Source organism: Heliangelus exortis, chromosome 2 (genome assembly GCF_036169615.1).
Source record: "Heliangelus exortis chromosome 2, bHelExo1.hap1, whole genome shotgun sequence".
NCBI lineage: Eukaryota > Metazoa > Chordata > Aves > Apodiformes > Trochilidae > Heliangelus > Heliangelus exortis.
Window position 1 is genome coordinate 64,819,338 of NC_092423.1, and position 22,066 is coordinate 64,841,403.

The window sequence follows — 22,066 nt, forward strand, 5'->3', positions numbered from 1 at the left end:
GCTGTTAGATATCTCTGGAGACTGGAGGAGATGGAATGCTTTAAAATAGAACTTGCTCTCCTGGGTGTTCCTGATCCTCCTTCACTGGTGGGCTTGCGACATCACCTTTGCTTGTCCAATTTTCCAGGTTGCAATGCTGGAGCTGGCTCTAGGTCCCTGATGGAAAGGGACTTGCAGGCAACTGTGCAACTCTGCTGACATCGGGACACAAAACCCTGCGTCCAGTCACCTCTGCATGCTGGGGTTTGACTGAAAGAAGCTTTTTGTGTTTCTCTGCCGTGAAATAGAAATTAATTCTGTATCAACTAGGAGATCCAGCTCTTTATCTGTGCTTCCGTTGAGACTGTTTAAGGCAAATCTTCTTATTTCTTCAGTGAATGGATAGCTGGTGTTCCTGTGAGGAGCAAAATGCTGATAAAACTCCGTCACTTGGGATGAAAAGGTGATTCTCTGAGCTTACAAACTATTCAGACTTAAGCATTGCATTATTTAGGCGCAATCCTCACTTCTCAGGTGTGATGTACATGACCAAGTCCTGTGCTATGGTCTCCTTTTGGACTCTTTTTTGTTTCCTCTCAAACTGCTTTGGTTTTACATTATAGTATCCAAAGCCTGAGACAGGGTCCAATAACCCAGCATGAGAAGGCCAGTATTGCAGAGTCATACGCGTTCCCTATTCCTTAGTATTTACATTCTAAGCATTAGAAAAGAAGCAATATATGAATATAGATCAAGAAAAGAACATGGAAAAAAGAATCTCCACACAGTAGGTATGACATATCAGTAACTCAATCTGGGACTGTATTTTAAACATGCATTACAGTGATGAAAGTTTTAGTAATACAGTATTGCTATCATGTCTTTTCTAGATTGTACTTCATGTCTGATGGTCTATTAAAATTCTCTTCTTTAAGAAGATGGGCTATATATTTTTGGCCAACTGGTGAAAAAGAATTTGGTAGTTTAAGGAAACAGGACTGGTTTATGAGTCTATTTCATTTTCCAACTATTTATCTGGATCAAATAGGACCCTCCAGTTTTCGAGTTGATTACTTCATCAAGGCGGAATCACAAATGGCCTGATTGCAGCAGTGGATCACGTGGCTAAATTTTGCAGGGACAACCTACTGGCCTTGATGTCCTCACTTGTGGTGGGGAGACAGGTTTTAGTGAGCAGAGTTGCACTAGATGCCTTCAGCTGCAACTTTACGTGAAGTCGGTGAAATATAAAGATCTAGAGCACCTAGAAGGTGTGCAGTTATCAGCAGATGCAGGCAATGGACTGTGGCAAAAGGAGTATTTTCCCTGCCACTCCCATTTGAGAACTGAACATCCTTTGCTGTGCCTATAAGCTACTACAAGAAGCCATGTAACAATGGAGGTGTGTTTCAGAATTATATGACAGCTAAGTATGTACATCATAAAATATAACCAGTACTATATACAATAGCTGGTGTTTTGTAACCCCAGTGATTCACTGTGTTTTTCCTAAGGAGAGAAAGTCACTGGAGCCATCTGTGGCTGCCTGAAAGGCACACCTTTGCAGGTCCCACCTGCTGTTCCTCACTTAGCACTCGATAAAAATCTCTTCTCCATTAACCAGGAGCCAAGAAATATCCTTCTATCACTGCTGGTTTCTCATACCAGGTGGATGGACATTGCAGGAGATTTTCATCAGCTGCTTATCAGCTGCTTCTACTTCATGACGCAAATATCTTCTCTCTGTCAAACCCTCTGGGAGAAATTATCTGTAATTAGTTCATTCTGTGTAGGTTATCCTGATACACTGTTTGATACCAGTGCTCTCACATTGGTTTCCCAAGTAGCAGTAATTATCACTGAAGAGAAAAATTTAAAAAAGCTTTTAGACCCCCATATTTAGACTAATCTTTCCCCTATTTTTTGGCTTGGGATGCTGGTTTAATACTATTTTCTTCGCCAGGTTGTTTGTCAGACCCAGTACTGGAGAAAATCACCATATCCCATGGAGGAGCTTGTGACTGGAAAGGTTTCTGGTGCTGATGGATTTGCTCTGCCACCTGATGCGTGTGCCAGCAGCCATCTCATTGTAGGGTCCTGGACGTCACTGTCACCATAGAGACAGCAAGGAGGATCTGGTTTCAAAAGGTGAAGAGAAGCTGGGAATTAAGAAGGTAAGGCTGAGTCTGTCTCTCAACTCTCATGAAAGATTTTTAGATGATGCTATATTTGAAAGGATGCCACAGTAGAGGGATGCTCTACTGTATTTTTATACATGTGTGGATATATGCATCTAAGTATAACTGTACATATATATTTACAAGAATAGCTTTGAATAAACTTGGATGCAAAAGAACCCAATGGAGGTTTTTGGAAGACCTCTCTAGTGTTCTGCTTGTACTCCTCCAATTAGTTTTTCTTTTACAGATGACATAAACCAAAACAAGTTCTGTTTAAACTGTATTTCAAGAAGTCATAAAATATTCACTTCCTAAAGATTTTATCTGTTTTGCACAGAAACTGAGTGAGCTCTGGTGAGTTATAAATTAACATTGTTCACTTCTAACCCTTTTCATGGTCTTCTGTTGTGCTCTAGCAATGACAGGTATGTAAAGCAGTGGTGAGTGTAATGAGGCAAGATAGGGATCAGCCATGAATCATTGTTTAACCACATGGGACTTTTAAAGTTTGGGTTTATACTGATCCAGAACATCTTGCAAATAATCTCTCTCAGCTCACTCTCATATCAGCAGATAAAACCATCCCTCCTGATGGCTTACTCTGTCACTTGCAGATACAACCTCAGTGGTGCATGTACTTGCTTAATGCTTCAGTTTGTGCACTTAAAATCCCCAAAAAGTTGCTGATCCCAAAAGAATGTTTCTAGTAACTTGAAAGCAAATGATATCTTCATTGCTTTGGCTCTGAGAGGAGGAGTAGAAAGGAGGAGTCCATCATGCAAAACAACAGATGAACTACTAATGAGTGAAGCCAGATAAACATTACCACAGAAAGGGTGGTAGAAGGCTTATAGAGACTGATAAAGACCTTTTCTGCAATGCTATGTGGTGTTGGATGCCACTGGAGAGGAAGGGGCTCGATGCATGTTTCTGATCTTGGGCCAGGGATGCTCAACAAAGCCCTCAAGCTCCTCTTGTCTCTGCTCAGCTCGCTGCAGCTCCAGGGGGAAAATAGCCAAAGCACAGCAGGTTCTTTAGCCACGACACACTCCTTGCCTTGACAGCTGGAAGAAGTCTGCCACGGGAGCCAAACCTATTGGCTTTGTGTCAACTCCAGGGTATCTTTCTCATTTTGGGAATTCCCCACTGGGGAGGTACTACTGCAAAGCTCAGATCTCAGCCCCTGGGGCTGTCCATTCTAGGAGAGAGTTTTGGCAAGGATACGTATTTTTTGGTATTTCTAGGTCTCTTTGATTTTATAAATAACTAAGTGACAAGTAAAATGTTGGTATTTACCCTATGGCTGAATTTTCTTCAGAGATGTTTGCATGTGTGTGTAATACCATTTGTATTTATTATTCCTGCTGCTGTCGTCACTCACACATTTCTGCAAACACAGAACAAAAGGCAGCTCCCTTTGCAGTAATCTTATGGTCCAACTGCTGTGTAAAGACAGCAGAGGACACAGAGAGTGCCTCGGGGGGGACACAAGGAAACCCTGAGATAACATTGGTTGGGCTGCCTTTGTCAGATCTCTACAAACCATGGTAATGCATGTATGCTTGATGCTAATAAAAGAGGCACCTGGGACGTATATGAAGAACTGAAGTATCTATTTACATGCAGTTGTCTTTGCATTTTGGGGGGTACCATTGTTGGGACATGCAGCTAGCTGACTGGCTTCTGCAACAAACTGCATTTTTAACTGATTTTATCTGATGACTGCAGCAGGATCTTGTCTACCCAGATTTTAGTCACTCGCCTAGACTTCTCTTTCAGGAACCTTCTGACCAGATTGATCTCTGGTATTGATATGAAAATTTGTGCTGGTGAACTTTCAGGTTTGACTCACTTTCTGGGATCAGCCTATCTCAGTTATGGCACAGTCTCTTCATTAATCATTTGAACATACTTTTTAAGGAGAATAGAAACTGTGATGACGTTAGATTTGGAGTTCATCTAGTTCAGTTCTATGAAAACAAAACCCTGCAGAAACTTTGGTACAGTATTTCTTTAGAAGTTTCAAAAATTATTTAACTACTGTAGCTCACGAGAAAATTCCTAGTCATGCATTTATTCTATTCTTTTTGGAATTCTGTTATTTTTTGTTTTCTTTTCATGACACTTTTTGACAGGTGGTTTTCAATTTTACCTTCTCCCTGAAATTTTTCTTACCTTTTGACTTGTCTCCTCCACTTTGAATGCCTCTTGAAACACAAGACAACAAACACAGATCTTGTTGATATGTAGCTCTGGGTTATCCAACATTTTGTATACTTGCTTGATGCTTTATTCAAAATAAATCATTCTCTGTGAACTTGGTTACCAATTGAGAATATTGCAAAGCCAGATGCCAAGAGAGGAGATGGATACCAACATTATCTATGGGATATGATCTGAAAGATTTTACTGATGCAGAAATCGCTTCTGAGGGACATCAGAAGTGGCAGGAGTGGACAGAAAGCTGTGCTTGATGTCCAGCATACAGCCCTGCTCTTGGCATATTCAATCAGTTGCTTCTTTAGTAGAGGGGCTTCTTAGCTACTGCTCTGGTTACTCAGCCCCTACAACCTCTCTTGGCATAGAACTTCCATGCTTTTTCTGCTGGGGAAGATGGGAAAAAACACCTCTTTTAACAAATGCCAACTTTTTTCTCCCTTCCCCTTTCTACAGTGCTTCACACTTGAATGCCTGTGTGCAGTGCTCAATAACTGTGTCTGGAAATTCTGCAGGAACATGGTTTTTTCTCCTCTCACTGCAAAAAGAATATTTATTTGTACCAGGCTTTTGCTGTAGTCTACCAGAGGTACAAAAGTAAAGCAACTTCAGCTATCTTCCTTACATGATATTGTCACTTCTTCATAAGATTTCCTTAGGTTTTCTTTGGCTCAGGCTGTTAAAATTTGCCACAGTAGTGTTTTTGTTTTGATGATAAAGGAGTACATATCTGAAATTATGTCATTGTGTTTGTTGGCATGTAGATAATTTACTAATTTGTGTTGAAAAGATAGGCAAAAGGTAATGTGAAAAGGATGCTGGGCATGATTTCAAAATACAGTTATTTAGTCACTGTAAGCATCTTTGGTGGTTGCAGTGAGCATTGCCTGAAGTTAGGTATCACTGTCTTTCTGCTCTCTTCCATACACTGAGTAGTATACCTGGGTTTTTCCAATTGCTTCTGAGTTAAATCTTTCAAGTGACCCTAGAGATACTTACAGAGCCTGTTTATTTTCACCTACGTTCATTCTATAAGAGGATGAATGAGACAAAATAACTGTTCTGAGTGCTATGTATTGTAGTGAGGGTACACAATCACTTTTTGCATTAACAAATGATCTTTGAGAAGGGTGTCTGAGAGAATGAAAAACTTGCTTTCATGTTGACCTTTTTCTCAGCTCAGGCACCAGTCAGCGAGGATAAATTTGCAGGCAATCCAGCCAGGACTTTTCCATGTTGTAAAGGGAATGATGAGGAACTCTAAGCTCTGAACAGATGACTCAGTGCTTCTGGTGCTGAGTTAGACCTATCACTGTACCCATTGCAGAGGCACGCAGTCCACACCCAATTTCATCCTCTTCCCACACAGTGTGTCATCTATCTGTGTATGACTGAAGTGCTCCTATCAGACATATTCACCTGCCAAAACTATGGGCACTGTCCTAAAAGGTTATTCTCTTCCAACTTTTCAGCTGTGTTTTTCCTCTCTGTCCCCTCTTTCGGGCTGCTATATCTCCCAGGGGGTCCACCTGTACATGTAGGGTCAGGATGGGAGAACTGTATTTGCAGAGCCATTTGTAAGTGACGTCAGCCTAAGGAAGAATAGTGAGATGGACCCACTGAGCTAAAACAATGTATAAAATAGAAATTTATCATGTTTATTTTGAGTTAAAATATTCTCTCTTGGTGCCAAGTATTCCATTCAAAGGCTAGTTTGGCTTAGTGGAATTAATGAAGGTATATGCTCTTAATGTCCATGAATAGCAGAGGACTAGAATGTGTCCATATCTGTCATCTCATCCATATGTAACTCATGTTAGAGCCAGTTTAGTTCTATGAAACTTAATACTATCAAGTTAATTCACCTTCACCACACTGTGTAAAAAAGGCCATGAATTCATGCAGCTACGAGGAAAAATTGACTTTCTAATCTGAAGGTATGTGAACACATGAATCTTATTGTTTCATATTAAACTTTCAGATGAACTAGAGTCATAGTCTTGCAGGGCTATGGTCAGGACTTGAAAGTGCATGCATGCCTGAGATTAAGAACTCTAAGCAAGGCTCTCTTTGGATCTCACTTTGGATCTCAGGAGTTTTTCTGTGGTGGTGTTATTTTGTTTGGGTGTTTTTTGTGGGGTTTTTTGGTTTTGTTTTTGTTGAAATTGTAAGGCCTCAAGCCATCTTTCAGAACACAGGAGATCCAGAGTTTCCTTAGGCTACAAGATTGAGGTATAATGAGAGTTTGTCTCAAAGCAAAGGTGGAAGCTAAGACATGGTTCATACCTAAGTGGTTTCTAAGCCGCCCTCACCAGAAGGGAAAGATGAGACATGACCTGGCTGGGCAGAGTTGCTCTAGGTGCTGCCGAGAGACCTATTGCTTCCTAATGCTTAAGAGCCTGGATAGGGAGGAAAGATTTCTCCTGTAAGTCTGGGGAAAGAAGGGAATAGAATAGAAACAGAGATTAAAGTCAGTTTCTCTGCCCTTTTTTTCTCCTCAGAGGACTGGGAGACTAATGTTTTTTTGAGGAAGGAGTGAATGGAGGCATGGTAGAAGACCAAGGTTTAGAGCAGTTCTCATGAGATTTCTCTTGGTTTGGTTGCCTTTGACTGCCAGTCCCAAGAATCCCCGATGTGAACTGAAACCAGGAGATTTCAGAGTCCTACTTCTGAACCGAGTCATGACTGAGTCACATCCTGCCTTACCTGACATTGCACAAATGACCCAGAGGAAAACAGCATGATGTGACTCCTCTGTGGTAATTTAAATGAGAAGGATGGTTGCTGGCACGCATTTCTCAACATACGGTAAAGCAAAATGCTTTTCTGCAAAACTGTCAGCAAAGGCTGGTGCAGAACAAAGGAGACACAGGTATTAATCTGGGATAATGATGGACAAGCAGGTGGCAGGAGGAGCTGAGAAGGTTTGAGTCTTGTAACTTGTGACAATTTTTTACTGGAAAGCCGGGAGCACAAGTTTGACAAGTTCCCAAATGAGCCTGAATTGTCTGGCTGGTATTTAAGAAGAAACTTACAGTATTAATGGCAGCCACACAAAGGAAAAGAGGAAGATCTTTATCAGTCATTTAAACTTGAGTTTTATTTAACTTTTATATAAAAAAACATTTAAATATAACTGTGTAAGCACATCTCACGCTGTGTTGGTAGTATCCAAGTTATTAAGATACTTTTACATGGGAACAGGAACAAGCAGGAGCAAAGCATTTTAATTCTACAGCATCCATAATAGAAACAGAGGTTTGGCTCAACATGGTGTGCTGGGTTTGAACCTGGGACTATCGCTACCAGCAGCCTGCAACCTTTGGAGTCGGGTGCACTCTCTCTTTTGGTAGCAGTTGTTGGGAGAAACCGCATTTAAAAAAACAAAAAAAGCAACAAGAGTCAAAAGCTTTCCCTCATCCTTAGAGACATCCTCAGTGGGTATAGGATGATGTCACTTTACTAAAAATCGTGGGTAACAACTTATGGGGCCTGAAGACTTGGCAAAAGTTAACCTCCACTGGTTTTCTCCCATCACCTACAATTGCTTCATGTACAACAGGCAAATTTACTCCAGATACAAACCCCTCTCTGATTGGGTTTCATGTGGCCTCTTCTTTTTGTATCCATGATCATGGCAACCTGCTTCACACTCACACCCGATTTCTCAATTTCCTCCACTGCCCCTTTCAAGTATCCTCATGCTATATAAAGCAGCTGCTAGTGTTCAGTAACTTTCTGCACCTGTAGTGCTATTGGTTTAATAGATTTTCCTCACTCAGGCATGTTAAGATAGAAACTGTGCCCCTGGGCTGAGCGCTGGAAAGTATTCGGTATATTCAGTAGCACCATTCACAGATGGTGTGAAGGAAGCTGCTCTCGAGGCATCTTGTCAGCATCAAGCCTGAACATTCATGGTCCAAGCTGAAACAAATTCTTTGACATCCTGATACGAAACCAGCCTGTTCCTGTTGTCTGTGTGCCAAAGGAAGCTGTTTCCTAGATGATGAATAGGGTATGAAGTGTAAACTTCACATTGAGAGTCATGCAATTACCTTGTATGTTTTCAGAGAAGGGGGAGTGTGTGTTCCTGGTCAGCTTGCACCCAGATGTCAGCATATGGATTGAGATTTCTTTTTGAAGAATGCCATATCTGCAAGGCTCTCACTTGGTTGAGAATGAAGCAAAGATCACATTTTGAATGTTCTGGTTTGATCCAAGACAGGACGAATTTTCTTTTAGTTTCCAGTTGAGTCTCTCCTAAGTGACTTACTTTCTGAAACTATCCACATGTTATTTAGTCAGTGTCTTTTACGTCTGATAACCCTTGATGTTTATAGCAATTGCTGGCCAACGGTATGCAGAAAGGCTTTTGCTTATATTATTCCTATAGAAACCAAGGTCACTTCTTGGTTTTGCTTAACTTCTTGTGTGCTGGAAATGAAAGGAGGAAAAGGGGTCAAGCTTGTCATACCCCTGTGGGGAGAAGCAGACTGGGCAGGTGACTCAAAACTGATTGAATGAAGTACTCAAAACTCCTTATTTCTCTTCTCTCCCCAAATTTAATTTCTAAAAATGCCTTTTGTCTCAACATGGGAAAACATGACTCCAGCAGCTGTGCGCAGGCACTGTAATGCCTCAGCTCTTGTGCCAGGCCATCCGTTACAGGGCAGAGCACTGCATCCTTTCCTATACCACCAAAGCAGCTTCCCCTCCAGGGAATGGCTTTGGTGTAAGGATGCTTTCCTTGTGGTTATTCCCAAATCGACCCTCTGATTCAGGCAGGATATACTCTAAGAATTTGGAACAGTTTCTCTGGTCTGGCCATCTCAGCCCAGCCCTTCTCAACTTGTATGCCCATGCTGTCCACCAGCCTTTGTAGTTTAGCTTGGAGACTTGTCCAAGATTACACAATAAGTCTGAAGCAAAACCAAGAACTGAATCTAAGTTTTTTGGGTCCAAGTAGAATATCTTAGTTCTGAAACTCCTTCCTGTGGTTTTTCACCTTTGTGGTAGTAGGGGAGGGAATGAAAAAAGTGCTTTTAACACTCTGAATGTCTACTTTGTTGTGGGATATGTGGTGTGGTGAATCTGGACCCATCATTTTGTTAAGGTGAACCCATCTTTGAACTCAATATTAAAGACTACAAAGAGGTTATGTGTCTTGTCAGAGGACAAGACAGCTCTTGAAAAATATTATGCCTCTTGGTTTTAGAGATGAGATGATCAAGAAGATTCTTGGTTCTGATCTTTCCTGTTGTTTTTCTTTACTGTTGTAAACAGCTGATGGAAAAAAGGAGTTGATACAGTGAAGCATCACTTTTAGCATCATAAAACCACCACCTTAAAGACTTGGCATGTTTTCTTTCAATCCCAAATTATGAACTTCAGAATCTCTATCCTACTACCACAGATAAATCTGATTTATTGGCATTAAACAATATATTTAGGGCAGCAATAAAATACTAGGAAATCTCTAGTATGTAGCTGTGGGCCAGTGCTCACATGATATTTTTTTCCATCTTGGATATATTGGCATGGTTCAGTATAAGTGAATGAGAAAAGCCCTCAAGGCTAAAGGCAAGCTTTATAATGCTCAGTTTTCCTTCGTATAAGTAGAACATCCAAAATCTGTTAATCTGATGCAAGTAAGTGTGTATGATAAGGCAGTCAGAAGATGGGCTCCTTGTTGGTCTCAGCCCATGATCCTGCTCTTATGTTGTTGTGGAGGACATCTGGGATCTCACAAGTTCTACTGAAGCATGTTTGAAGGTTGTCTTGCTCACACACAGCTCACTGTAGCATAAACTCTTGTGAAGGATCATTTTTTGGTTTGCTTTTTTGGTTTTAGCTCAAACACCCAACAACAGGTTGCAAGAAAAAAATGTGAAAGATCCATCAACTTCTTCACTCATTCAACAGCTGAAGATAGATTGGTATTCTCCAGTGTTCTGCAAGCCTCTCCAAAACCTCTTGAAAGAAAAGATTTTACATTCTCAATACAGCTCTTTTAAAAGGGGAAAAAAATATTTTTTTAGGCATCCTGTATGAATCTTAAGAGCAAGGCTGTTACTTTTCCTTTCCACCCTAAGTATTACCTTCAAGGAAGTGTGAAGTGTTAAAAGTTACTGACCAATGTCTCCAGTTTAACCTATGGATGTATCAGTAACTTCAAACCATGGTGTTATTCCTTTGTGTTTCGTAAGAGTGAGGTGAAAAACAGAGAAGAATTAACCCATGGATTCTCAGAAAAAACCAACTTGCAATATGGTTTCCATTTGCAGCATGCAAAATCTTAGCTAAGAAGAGCACATCAGTGAGCCAGGTCCTGGAGGAAGGGTCATTGTAAGCAATGTGTTTGCATGTGATTCTTCCTCTCTGTGAGGGCTCACGAACAGTCTGAAAACACGGGGGTGGGTCAGATAGAACTGAAGATCTGCTGAAGGTTTGTTCTAAGTCCTGGTCTGATGAGATATCATGGCACTTTGCAGACGCACCCCCTTGCTTGCACGTGGACCAGGGCTGTGTTTAACCTTTCAACAAGTTTCTGAGGGAGGCTTGTGTCTGCAAGAGTTTAACATGACCTTTGTGCAAATCCTTGCTTAGTTTTATTTGCAGTTTAGGAGATGAATTAACTTTATGGAAGAGGAAGTAAACAAGAGAGGATTGTGTTTTAATATTTTCAGCTACTGTGAGAAAAGTTCACAAGAAAACCTTGTGTAAAATAGTCATGCTATATAAACGATACTTGTCAATCACTTGTCCAACCTGAGACACACTCTTGTCTTAGTACTTTTCAAGGGTCATTTCTGGTTTATCAGCTTCTCTGGATTTCCTGATGTTTGTAGTTTTCCCTACATTTTGGACATGAGTTGTATAGTATCGATTGCATGGTCTGAAGTTTTTCAAAAGGAATGGTAATATTATTGATTGCAGGTAGATAGCATAGCAGGCCAGGGTAGGTGTCACTTGATAATCAAGAGCAAATGGCCACTGGTAAGAATTTTTAATCTGTCAATTATAATTTTTGATTCAATTAAGCAGCTAACCTCCTTGTCAATAAGTGAACACAAATGAATTATAGTAACAAGAAAGCTTATATGATCTTGTGTTATAGCATCTCACTATTTCTGTCTTATTCTCTGTGTTAAGTCTGCTGTTAACATTTACATGAGGAAATTCTCTGCTTTTTAGAGTAGGAAAGGAGCCTTTTCAAATTTCAGATGGAAAAAGAGCTTAGTACTTATGTCCACTTTACCACTTTCAGTCTTTAGTGTGTGACTGATCATCAGTAAGTATCTGAAACTGCTTTCATCTTCAACAAATGAGAATACTCTAAAGGTAGTGAAATTATACCAGTCTGAAACTGCTGAAAATTATATTAGAATGAGCTGCATCAGTCCTTGATATTTGGGAAGGAGGATGAGGGATCAGAAAAAATGAAGTGCAAATATGCCTTTTTAGTTCTGTAGAAATTTTCACTTGCTCTCTTACTAAAAATGTTCTTAGTTGTGAGTGGCTGTATACATTAGTTGACAGTATCCAGTGAAGTAATTAATGAAAATATAGAGAAGTGTGTGCCTACATGCTTTTCAGGACTGGGACCTGTATGTTAGAAACAAGACTAGTCTTCAATTATTCTCTTCCACTTTTTTATGTAATATATTTTTTAATTGTGATAGTCACCCAAATCCAACAGACAACTTGTACACTGTAGCACTGTATCATCTTAATTGAGTAATGATGCATCTTGTTGGGCTGCTCTTCAAACCTCTTCTGTAATAGTGAAAAATTTAGTGTTAAAATATACTTTTAGATGGAACTATGGGTGTGAGCCAAGCTATCAAAACCCACCCAAGAAAGCCAAAATTGACTTAGTCTCTAACAAAAAAAGTGATGGTGGGAAAACAGCTGCTTCTGGCTTAGTTTACTTGTTTCTCAAGTGAAACTGGCTTTTCCAAGAGAGGATATCAAAATGCCAGTATGCCATTAAAACCTGAAAAGACTTCATTGATCTGTAAGCATTTTGCTTACCAGAAAGGCAAATTTCCTGCTTTTTTACTTTCAGACTGCCTCAGTCCTAAAGTGAATAAGCAGCTGTGGGGCAGCAAGTGGAACCCAAGTGGGTCAGAAGGGAGCAGGGCTTCCCTGCTCTTCCCCAGACAGTGGACAGGTGAGAAGAGGACCTGCTCTGTGCAGACATCCTCTCTAGAGACAGGCAGGCTGGACTAGCAGGGGTATGGTAGTGTCTTCTCCCTGGTTCTATATTCTCAAATGATTGCTGCATACTACCTTGGAGAAGACTTTTTTTTTTTTTTTAATTAGCAATACCTACTGCATTAGGGAAATGTTAGTGGATTCTGTTCTAGTTCTCACGTTGCTAATCAGTGTAGTTTTCTGCTTTGTTGTGATCGTGGAAGAACATAAACATTTTCAGATCCTTATTTTTCAGGGCTAGCAGTAAACAAATGTCATTACAGACTAAAAACAGGATAAATTTTCTTTAATGGAAAAGCTTGCTTAAGAATGTCCTTTTTCCTTCCAAGAGTTCCTCGTGCCCTGGTAGTGGTGGCACAGCCATGTGCAGGACAACTGAAGTGGTTCAAGGTAAATAATAAAAAAGGAAAGTGTTTTGGGGACAGGTATTTTTAACCCGACTTAGATCGACAGTAATATCATCCCACTGAGACTGCAGCAAGCTGCAGCCTAGGGACAGGAATGAATGGCTGGAGAGATTAAGGGGGCAGAGAGCAGAAACTTATTAAGCTGCTTCGTCACCACGGAGAAATGTCATGGGATTTTTGCGGACTCTTCTACTTCATCGGATGATATGGAGGACATTTTTAAGCTACTCCATTGGTTATAATGTTCCAAGGCAGCTTTGGGCCTATTACACATGCTGTCTACCCAAAAATACAGGAATCTTGCTTGGAGTCATGTTTGACTATTCTCTGCCTGTTTGAGGTCTTAAGGTGGCTGGTTTTCATATATAATAAATGAACAATTGCTAACATATATTTTAAAGAAAAAATTGGTTCAGAATTCCAGCTATTGATTTTTCTGGAACAAAGAAAACTTCCGCCTTTCTGGCCAAGGAAACCCAGTTAAAAACATGCCAAGAATGATTTGCCTGCTATTATTGGTTGAAAATTAATGGAAACCACCACAGACTTCAGGTTGTGTTTGTCTGGGTTTTATCAGCAAATTAGATCTTAAAGACCCAGTTGCAGCTCTGTTTTCTTGTTAGCCAAAAATGTCTTCACTCAATGCCATTCCTAATGAGTAGTATGCAAACAGCTCTGATAAGTTCCTGCTCACTTCGTATCACTTTTTCAGTTGTAGACAGAATTACCTCAGTTTCCCTTAATTTGTATTCAGTGGTGAAATCTCATGTACTTAATGCATGTGCTCTCAGAGTTGGATACATTGATATATATATATATATATGTATAGTCAATGTCAGCTAGCATATAGAGCATATTAAGGAGGAATAATGTAAATGTAAAAACAAATAGCCTATGTTGTTTCATGTTGACATGTATATGACACTAATCCAGAAACTCATGCCAGAGGCAAGTGAAATATGTTTTGAACCACCAGAGGTATTCCTTCTGGGACTGCCCATTTGGTATGATTTCTGTCTCCTTGACTGAAAGAAAACTCTACCAATCTATCAGCTACAGTATTGATAATTGTAGTAGTATGTATTTAAGATGGATTACTTTTAAAATTTGTTTTTTTCAGTGTGTAGTGTATCCTACCTCATGTTATCGCTTAATTCAGAAGAGAGATGCAGATAAAAAACCCTTCTAAGCTACATTTTTATACCTATACTTGAAATTTTAGTCTATAAGTGATAAACAGCAAAACTGACTTTTTCCTTGTTCACATCATGTGTGCCATTTGCAGGGAAAATTCCCCGTAAAATTATAATCATAAGGTTATTTCCTAAACTGCAGAGTGTATAAAAGGAATTTCTGATTGACTTTTCTTTGTAGTAGTGGAAGCCAGAGAATGTACAGTGGAGATTCAGGAGTTAGTGCTAAAATCTATGGTTAATACCAGCAGTTACAAAATGAACTACTTTTTCCTTGAAAATAAGGGAGAAAACTCAAAAGAAGTTCGAGCTGTTGTCACTAAAATTGTGCATGGTCAAAGCATATTCCATTTACTAGTATGTTTACTGATGGTATTTTCTATCTGTGGAGGTTTTTATTTACCTTTGCACATGTTATCTCCTTAGATTTTACAGTATTGTTTTTGCACAAGAAAAATAATTCTCTAGTTTTGTCTCTGAAGTATATATTTTTTTTAAGGTTTCATGTACAACTCAGAACTTCTAACTGACATTTTTGCAATGTGGAGGCTGTGCTACTTAAACATTACAAGTCAGAAAATCTTTTTGTAGTTAAAGAAACCTTTTTTTTGTTTTGTTGTTTTTTTTTGTTTAATAAGGAATAACATGGATAGGAAGGGAGATGTAACAGCAGTAGTGGTGTTGATGTTCCTGGTTCCATGGTTTTGAATCCAGAGAGATCAACAGAAATCAGCCATGGCAGTAGAGTCATGGAGGTAATGCAGAGGACTATATTGCCTGTTTAACAAGCAGAAAACAAGAAAAAAATTGTATTTATGCTTGACCACGACTATAAGGAATGTGATTTCCTTACTGTCCTAGTCCCCTGAGCCTGCTACCATCTTGATCTGGGTTGTTTTTAAGCTTTGCGGTGGGCAGCTGTGCTGAGAAAAGTCTGGCAAAAAAAATGGGAACTTGTTATCCCATTCTGAAAAAGCTTTTGTCTTATCTGGGGCTAGTTTTGCTCTTCTTCCACCACTGCCTGTCAGATGACCACCTTTTGAAATGCCAGTGCTCTCAAATATGAGCCCTGGGACTTCATCATCAAGAGATGATCATCTGAAAGCCAGGCTCTGCAAGCACCTGATCAGAGTCTGTGTGTGGCACTTTCCATCTGTTGGGAAATGGGAATGTTGGAATGGCAGCACAGGAACTAAATTTTTATATTTGACAATTCCATAGAAATTGTTGGCATGATGTAGTGACTGGTTTTGGCAGAGACGGAGTTAAATTTACTTATAGTAACTTCTGTGGGGCTCTGTTCTGGGTTTGTGACGGGAGTGTTGATAACAAAGGAATGTTTTAGATATTGCTTAGCAGTGCTTACACGGAGTCACTGTCTTTTCTTCTTCACATACTGCCCCACCAGTGAATGGGCTGGGGGTAAACAAAAATTTGGGAGGGGACACAGCTGGGACAGCTGACCCAATGACTAAAGGGATATTCCATACCGTATGACACCGTGGTCAGCTATAAAACTGGGGAGTGAAGGGCATGGATGGAGGTTGTCTGGGGCTGCCATTTCATGGGGACTGTCTGAGCACTGGTCATTTGGTGATGAGCAATTATTTTCTTCCATCACTTGTTTTTCTTGTGTGCTTCCCCACCCTTTGCTGTTTTTTCCCTCCTTTATAAAAACAACAACAACAAACAACACAACCTTTATTTATCTCAACCCACAAGTGCTTTTGCACATTTACCCTTCTGATACTCTCCCCTATTCCACCATGAGGGGCTGTGAATGAGGCCCATTGAAGTTTATCAAAAGAAAAAAAAAAAATTGTCTGTTTTTTCAAGCACATAGAAAAAGATAGGACCATTACAACCTTTCATGCAAAGTAATTGAACATGAGCTTAATTTTAAGTGTGTTAATGATCTTTATGAAATAATTTTTGCAGTAGAATCCTTACTCTTTAAATAAAAAAAAAAAAGGGAGAAAGGATCTGAGATTACTTTAAAGGACCTTCTCCCAAAATTGGTGATTAAAGAAAGATAAGCACAGTGCTTGTGGCTTCAAAGGTCAGCCCTGCTGAATTCAAGTGACTGATGGATTCTCTTCACAAGAGGTGCAATTTTCCCCTGAAGAAATGCTTCTTAAAGACCAATGCTGGCTAGCTGGTATTTATGAGGGAGCCCAAAGGGAATTACAAGTAGGTTGTTAGGGTTATCATTTACTCAGTGGTTTCTGCCGATATTGTAGCACAGAGATCCCACAGCACTTCTTCTTAGCATGTGATAAATTGTGTACCCGGTGAAGGTGAGAAAGGAGTGAGGGCAGCCACTCTGATGACAAACTGTTGCTTTGCTGCTCCTGCTATGAGCCTGATACTTCTCCAGCAGCAATCACCAGAGCCTTAGCTGTGCCCAGCATTGCTCTCCTTGGCCCGTGATAATATGCTTGCACATTTGGGACTGCTTTAAGGAGATGCTGGATACGTGGCCACAAGCAGCACAGATTTTTTTTCGACCTGCCAGCATGGCAAGAACAGTACATTTTATGGCTACATTTGCAAGACCCCAACTTTATACAGGCTCCTCATGCAACCCAAGTGGTTCCCAGTAGCTGATGCAGTGTAAAGTATCAACTATCGTGAGAAAGAGGTACCTCAGCCTACCCCAATGTGGAGCTCTGTTAATTTGATTTCTGAGAGATCTACGCTTGGCAACAGGAGCTCAGCAATACAGTTGTGGTGCTATAAGAGTTATTTTGTTGTGTTTTCCTCTATTTAATTCCTCCACTTTTTTAAGTGGGCTACACAGATGCAGGACCTGATAATAGATAATAGCTAAATAGATAATTTTCATTATAGAAAGCTACTCAGTTATATTGCATATTTGATGTAGCTTTCTTAGGTATTTCTCATATGGAAAATATAACAAAACTGTGGGGAAATGGAAAAAAAAAATGGGAGTATCCAGTTTAATAGCTTCTAAGTTGTTGTTTTGCTCTGTCATTTTACTTCAAATGTACTAAAAAGTAATGAAAGTCTGTCCCTACATCATACAAAACATTACATCAGCTGAGTATAAAATTTGTGGATCTGAAATAAGTTGGTTTTTTTTTATTTACTGATGGAAAAATCATGTACATGTATTTGCTGTACTCTTTTAGGACTGCAAGCCAGTTTAATGCTAATGATTCAGCTGTTATCCAGCAAAAGAAAATAGAGCGGTGAGGTTAAGTAAGGCCATGGACAACATCAGTTAATGCAGAGTTGAATGTGTTGTATTAAAAAGAAAAAAGGAAACGCAATGTCTAGCACCTTCATTTAAAAACCATCAAAGGAGTTCTCCACACACCCAAACAAACAAATTACTCTGGAACCCCAAATAAAAGGAAGGTTCTGAACTCTAAAAAAAATCACTGTTAAGGCACTAATGTTATTCGTGTCTCCTCTGAACTCATTGTTTGTATATCTCTGCTTTTGCTTTCCTAATTTCTCAACTAGAAATTTTTTTAATAAGAGACTCCAAGTCTTTCCATTGATGTTTGTGTTCCTGGGACTGTTGAGGCTTAAAAAGTCCTTACTGCTGCATCTTTGGCTCCTTTTCAATGAGCAGATGTTGAACTTGAATGAAAATACTGAATTTACAGCTTACATCTTTATCGGTTGTTTTTGTGCTGGCAGCTTCTTGAGATTCTACTTGGAAAAGGAGAGGAGCCATTTCAAAATTTTACTGTCTTTGGTTCAGAGTTTCTTTTTTGCTGCTCTTGTTTGAGCCATCACAAGGAATGTGTTCTTGTGCCAAAAAGGACTCAAAACTAGTTACCTGCTGCATTCTGTGGATGTGCAATCAGATTAGAGCAGCAGCTGGAAAAGTGATTGAGATACTACCTTGGCCTCAGCCTATCTCAGATATTGGAACTGGGATGCTGGGATTGTTTTCTGAGGCATATGATGACTCGATACAGAACCCAAACCTACCCGCATGATCTTGGTGGGGCTTTATTTTCAATATCATGGAGTGCTATGGAGCAGAGAAGTTTCAGCATGGTTTCTGAGACAGCCTTGGGCTATGGTGCAGGGGCTGTTTGGGCAGAGCTGGCTGCAGGAAGAGCAGGAGTTGCCAGAGTCATAGCCCCCAGCATTGCTGCAATTGCCTTGGCACCCCGAGGAGGGCAGGGAAATTGAAGGGTGATGGCAAAGGTCAGCAGACTCTCAGCATCAGCAAAGCCTGGGCAAATGCTCAGCCCTTCATTCTTTACTGAGCAACCAAAGGGACAATGCTGCCTTTTTCCACAGAGAATTTGTGGCTCCATCCACTGTCCATTGTATTGGTTTCAATGAAACTTAAGCGCATACTTAGAATTAAGCACTTCTTTGCCTGGTGCCCTCAGGAGAGTTTCCTCAACTGGGGCCAAACATGTACTTTGTACAGGGCATCATCTGACCCAGAAGGTCAATTAAAGGTTCTGAGGGACTCTGAAGGGATATTTCTAATTGTACAAGGTCTTGTTTTGTTTTCAGGCACTGCAAAATAATCTGAATGTGTGTTTGTATAAATGCTAAAGGGAAAATCTGGCAAAAGAAAAGCTTGCTCCTCACTGAGGTTCAGGTCCTGCATCTGTGTAGCCCAAGTTTTGTCATTTAGTTTGGTCAGTACAGGGGCAACCCATCTAACCATTTTGAATTAATTATTTTTTTACCCACAGACAAAAATAGCTGGTATAAAATGGAGGAATTTTTTCTGATGTGATATATATCAACTTGTATTATTGTTATTTGAATGTATTCTTGGAGTAGAGAATAATTTCTATTCTAATGGAAATCGCAACACTGAGAGTTAAGCACCTGAATGCCAGATCCTGGAAGCATTCCTGAGTTTGGCAGTTTTGGTATTGTCATCTTCAGGTTAGGTGTAGTCCATAACAAAGTCTGCATCATTTGTGTAGTTCCTGTCTGTGGGTAAGAGTTATTCCCTTCTGGGTTACTTCCACTCAAGACCCCATCTTTGTTGGTGTTACTTCATCTGAGCCCAAACTATGTTTTTTCTGGTTTATATTTGTTAGCTATTTTTTAAATGTGATCTGATGCAAAGTGGTTTCCAAACAGAGGAAGTGAAAGAACAGCAATAAGTATATCCTCCCATTGCTCCTTGGCAAGTCAAGGGCAGGGGCTGCAGCAGGAAAAGATGTCCCTGCCACTATCCTGGCAGGTTTCTAAACTGGTACTCTACAAGTCTGCTCATTAAACCTAAGGGTATTTATGACTGCAGACTGAAAATTCAGATGCATTCCCTCTCTTTTCTTGCAGGAGGAAGTGTTTTCTGCTGCAGGTCTGAGAACTGGCAAGCCAACATGGAGAAAGAGGTAAGTGAAGAAAAAACCAAACCAGAAAAATTAAAAGGGCTATTCCTAGCATTGCAATTTCATAATATTATTTGTAGTGCAATGGGAGAGAAGTCATCAGACGTGTAGGCTCCTTTATACCATTGACAAGTCAAGGGGATGATTAACGAGAGTACCAGACAATGTAATGGTAGGAGAAGGCCCACAGAAGTTAAACAAAAGTGCCTTCAGAATTTCGAGAATTCCCATGATCCATAGTAGGACCTCATTGTGCTTGTCTACTGTTTCTATTTTTGATTAGATTTATAAACACAGCACCACATATTTTCATGTGGCTCATAGCCCCAGGGCAGAGAGAGATTGACTGCGCTGAAACTGTGAGGCTTGTGAATTTCGGGCAAGGGATGGAGTGAAATAAGTAGTGTAATTGTTTTTGTGGAGTGACCGTGGGACCTCCTCTGTTCTGAATTACACATGGTTCAACCCTTTGACCTAACCAACCTCAGCAATGCCTGGTAGATCTCCTAAAGCTGTGCTGAAAGGTCCTATCAGTGACATGTTGGAACATTATCTGTCATGTGAGATGTGTGCCAACAACCATATTAAACTACATTAATTACTAGTGAGGCCATGTTTGTGACAATCTCAACTTCATTTAACCCATCATCATGTTAGTTATTGTTTAAACAGGAAGTACAAATGGGGACAATTAATGACATCAGAATGCAGCACTAACATTTTCTTTAATAAATTGTATGTTTTACTTTATTTCTTTTCTATTCTACCCTTCCCCCCCCAGCATTTTTGTTCTTGTTGTCAGCTCTGTAGCTGGAGTTTTTGAGGGCTCTTCTGTTTTAAGAGCAAGAAAGAAAAAGAATACTTCTTAGTAACTAAGCTAATATGCCTGTGTAATTGTTATTTCTTTAAATGATACCACCACTGACTGACAGTAGCAATGCTTGTTTCCTAGCAAGAAGCAGAAGTGCTAAAGGTAGCTTGTGTAAGGCTGAAAGATTACAAGTGGGTTACTTGCTTGAAATGCACCTTGACTGCTTCACACTCCAGCTGGTGCATCTCTGCACAGCAGAGCTTGCACACCTCTGCAGCAGGGCTGAAACATGCATTTCTTTTTAATTCTTGGAGAACAATTTTTTCAAAGGCCTGTCCCCATGGGTAGCAAAGCATGCTATGAGGAATCAGAAGGCAGCCCAGGTCATTTTCTGAAGCAGTCCTGAATTTTACAGGGGGAAGAAACAAAATCTCTCCCTCTTGCTCCTGCATGGGTGGTGTGCAGGTTCAATTGTGCCTGGCTGTGTGCCCTGTGCTGTGTTACACTCGATACATAGGGTTACATCTTCCACCTACACACTGAACTGCTTTTTTTTTTTTTTTTTTTTTTTTTTTTTAAGCAAGACTTTTATTTAGCCTCATTCTCTAGCTAGGACAGGTTTAAATAAAGTGAAATTTCTTTCTTTCTTCATCACTAGCAGAGTCAGCTAAAAATATGCTTGACCCTACAAAGTATCATTCTGATTAGCAAGGAAGGGTTTCCTGTCTGCAAAATCTCACATGGAGTGCTTAAAGCAGACAGGTGCAAATTACAAGCTGTTTCTCTTTGGCTGCCATCCCTTAAATAGACTAACTAGTAGGGTAGGAGAAGTGAAAAGATTCTAGCTCCAGCTGCAAAAGGAAAGCCTTAATGGGGACTTAGCAGCTGGTTGTAAGAATTTGGTGCTGTAAAGCATTTCTTTTTCTTTTTTTGTGTGTGTTTGGAGAGGAATATTTTTTTAGTAAGGCTTCATCCTTTTTTATGTGAGAGGACCACTCTTTGAAAACTGTGCTCTGCTTTATGTTGAAAGGCTAATGCTCTCACTGAAGTGAATGAGAACAGAAGCCAACATACCTGTTCCTGTTTACCATCATTATGCTCCTCAGAGCATTCCAGGCATTATTAGGTTCTTGGAGTCCTACCAGATTGACAATATTTCCAGCTTCTTCTGTTTTGGCTGTATTCAAACAAGGCCCCAAAGGAAAAAAAATACAAAGCAAACAACCAACCCACAAACAAAACCATGGATGAATCTGCTGAGCTAGTTTGCTGATGTTAGAAACAGTTGTTCGTATTAGGAACACCTAATTTAATTTCATGAAAGAGACATAACATGCCAGTATGTGTATGAATCTAAGGTATGCATTTCCTAAAAGGAACTAAAACTCTGTCATTCCAAAGTTGCTCTTCTTTTTGACTTCCAGCTTGCATGGGGACTGCTGTCTGGAAGCAGTAACTTTAACTTTAACTCTAAGGCTGCTGATGAGGTCTGTCTGTGTGATCTTCGTAAGCAGATAAGGGTAGGAAGACAGCTCAGAGCAGAGCTTGTTTACAGCAGGACAGAAGAAAACAGCTAGACATAAATGAGTGCTGACGGTTTCATGAAGCACAATTGGTTGATCACAGATTCAATATGACTGCCCTGAACTGAGCGATGATCCGTACAGTATGCAAAATTCACTTTCTTGCTGGTCTGTGCCCACCAGCCTTCCAG

General features: G+C 40.1%; 1 protein-coding gene across 1 annotated transcript in view; it reads left to right on the forward strand.

Moving 5' to 3' along the window:
- Positions 1-19,532: 19,532 nt before the first annotated feature.
- LOC139792920 (orofacial cleft 1 candidate gene 1 protein homolog) overlaps positions 19,533-22,066 on the forward strand; it is a 35,055-nt gene continuing 32,521 nt past the window's right edge. Inside the window, exon 1 of the mRNA XM_071736892.1 lies at positions 19,533-19,544. Within this exon, the coding sequence (XP_071592993.1) occupies positions 19,533-19,544 (12 nt within the window). The remainder of the gene's footprint in view (positions 19,545-22,066) is intronic.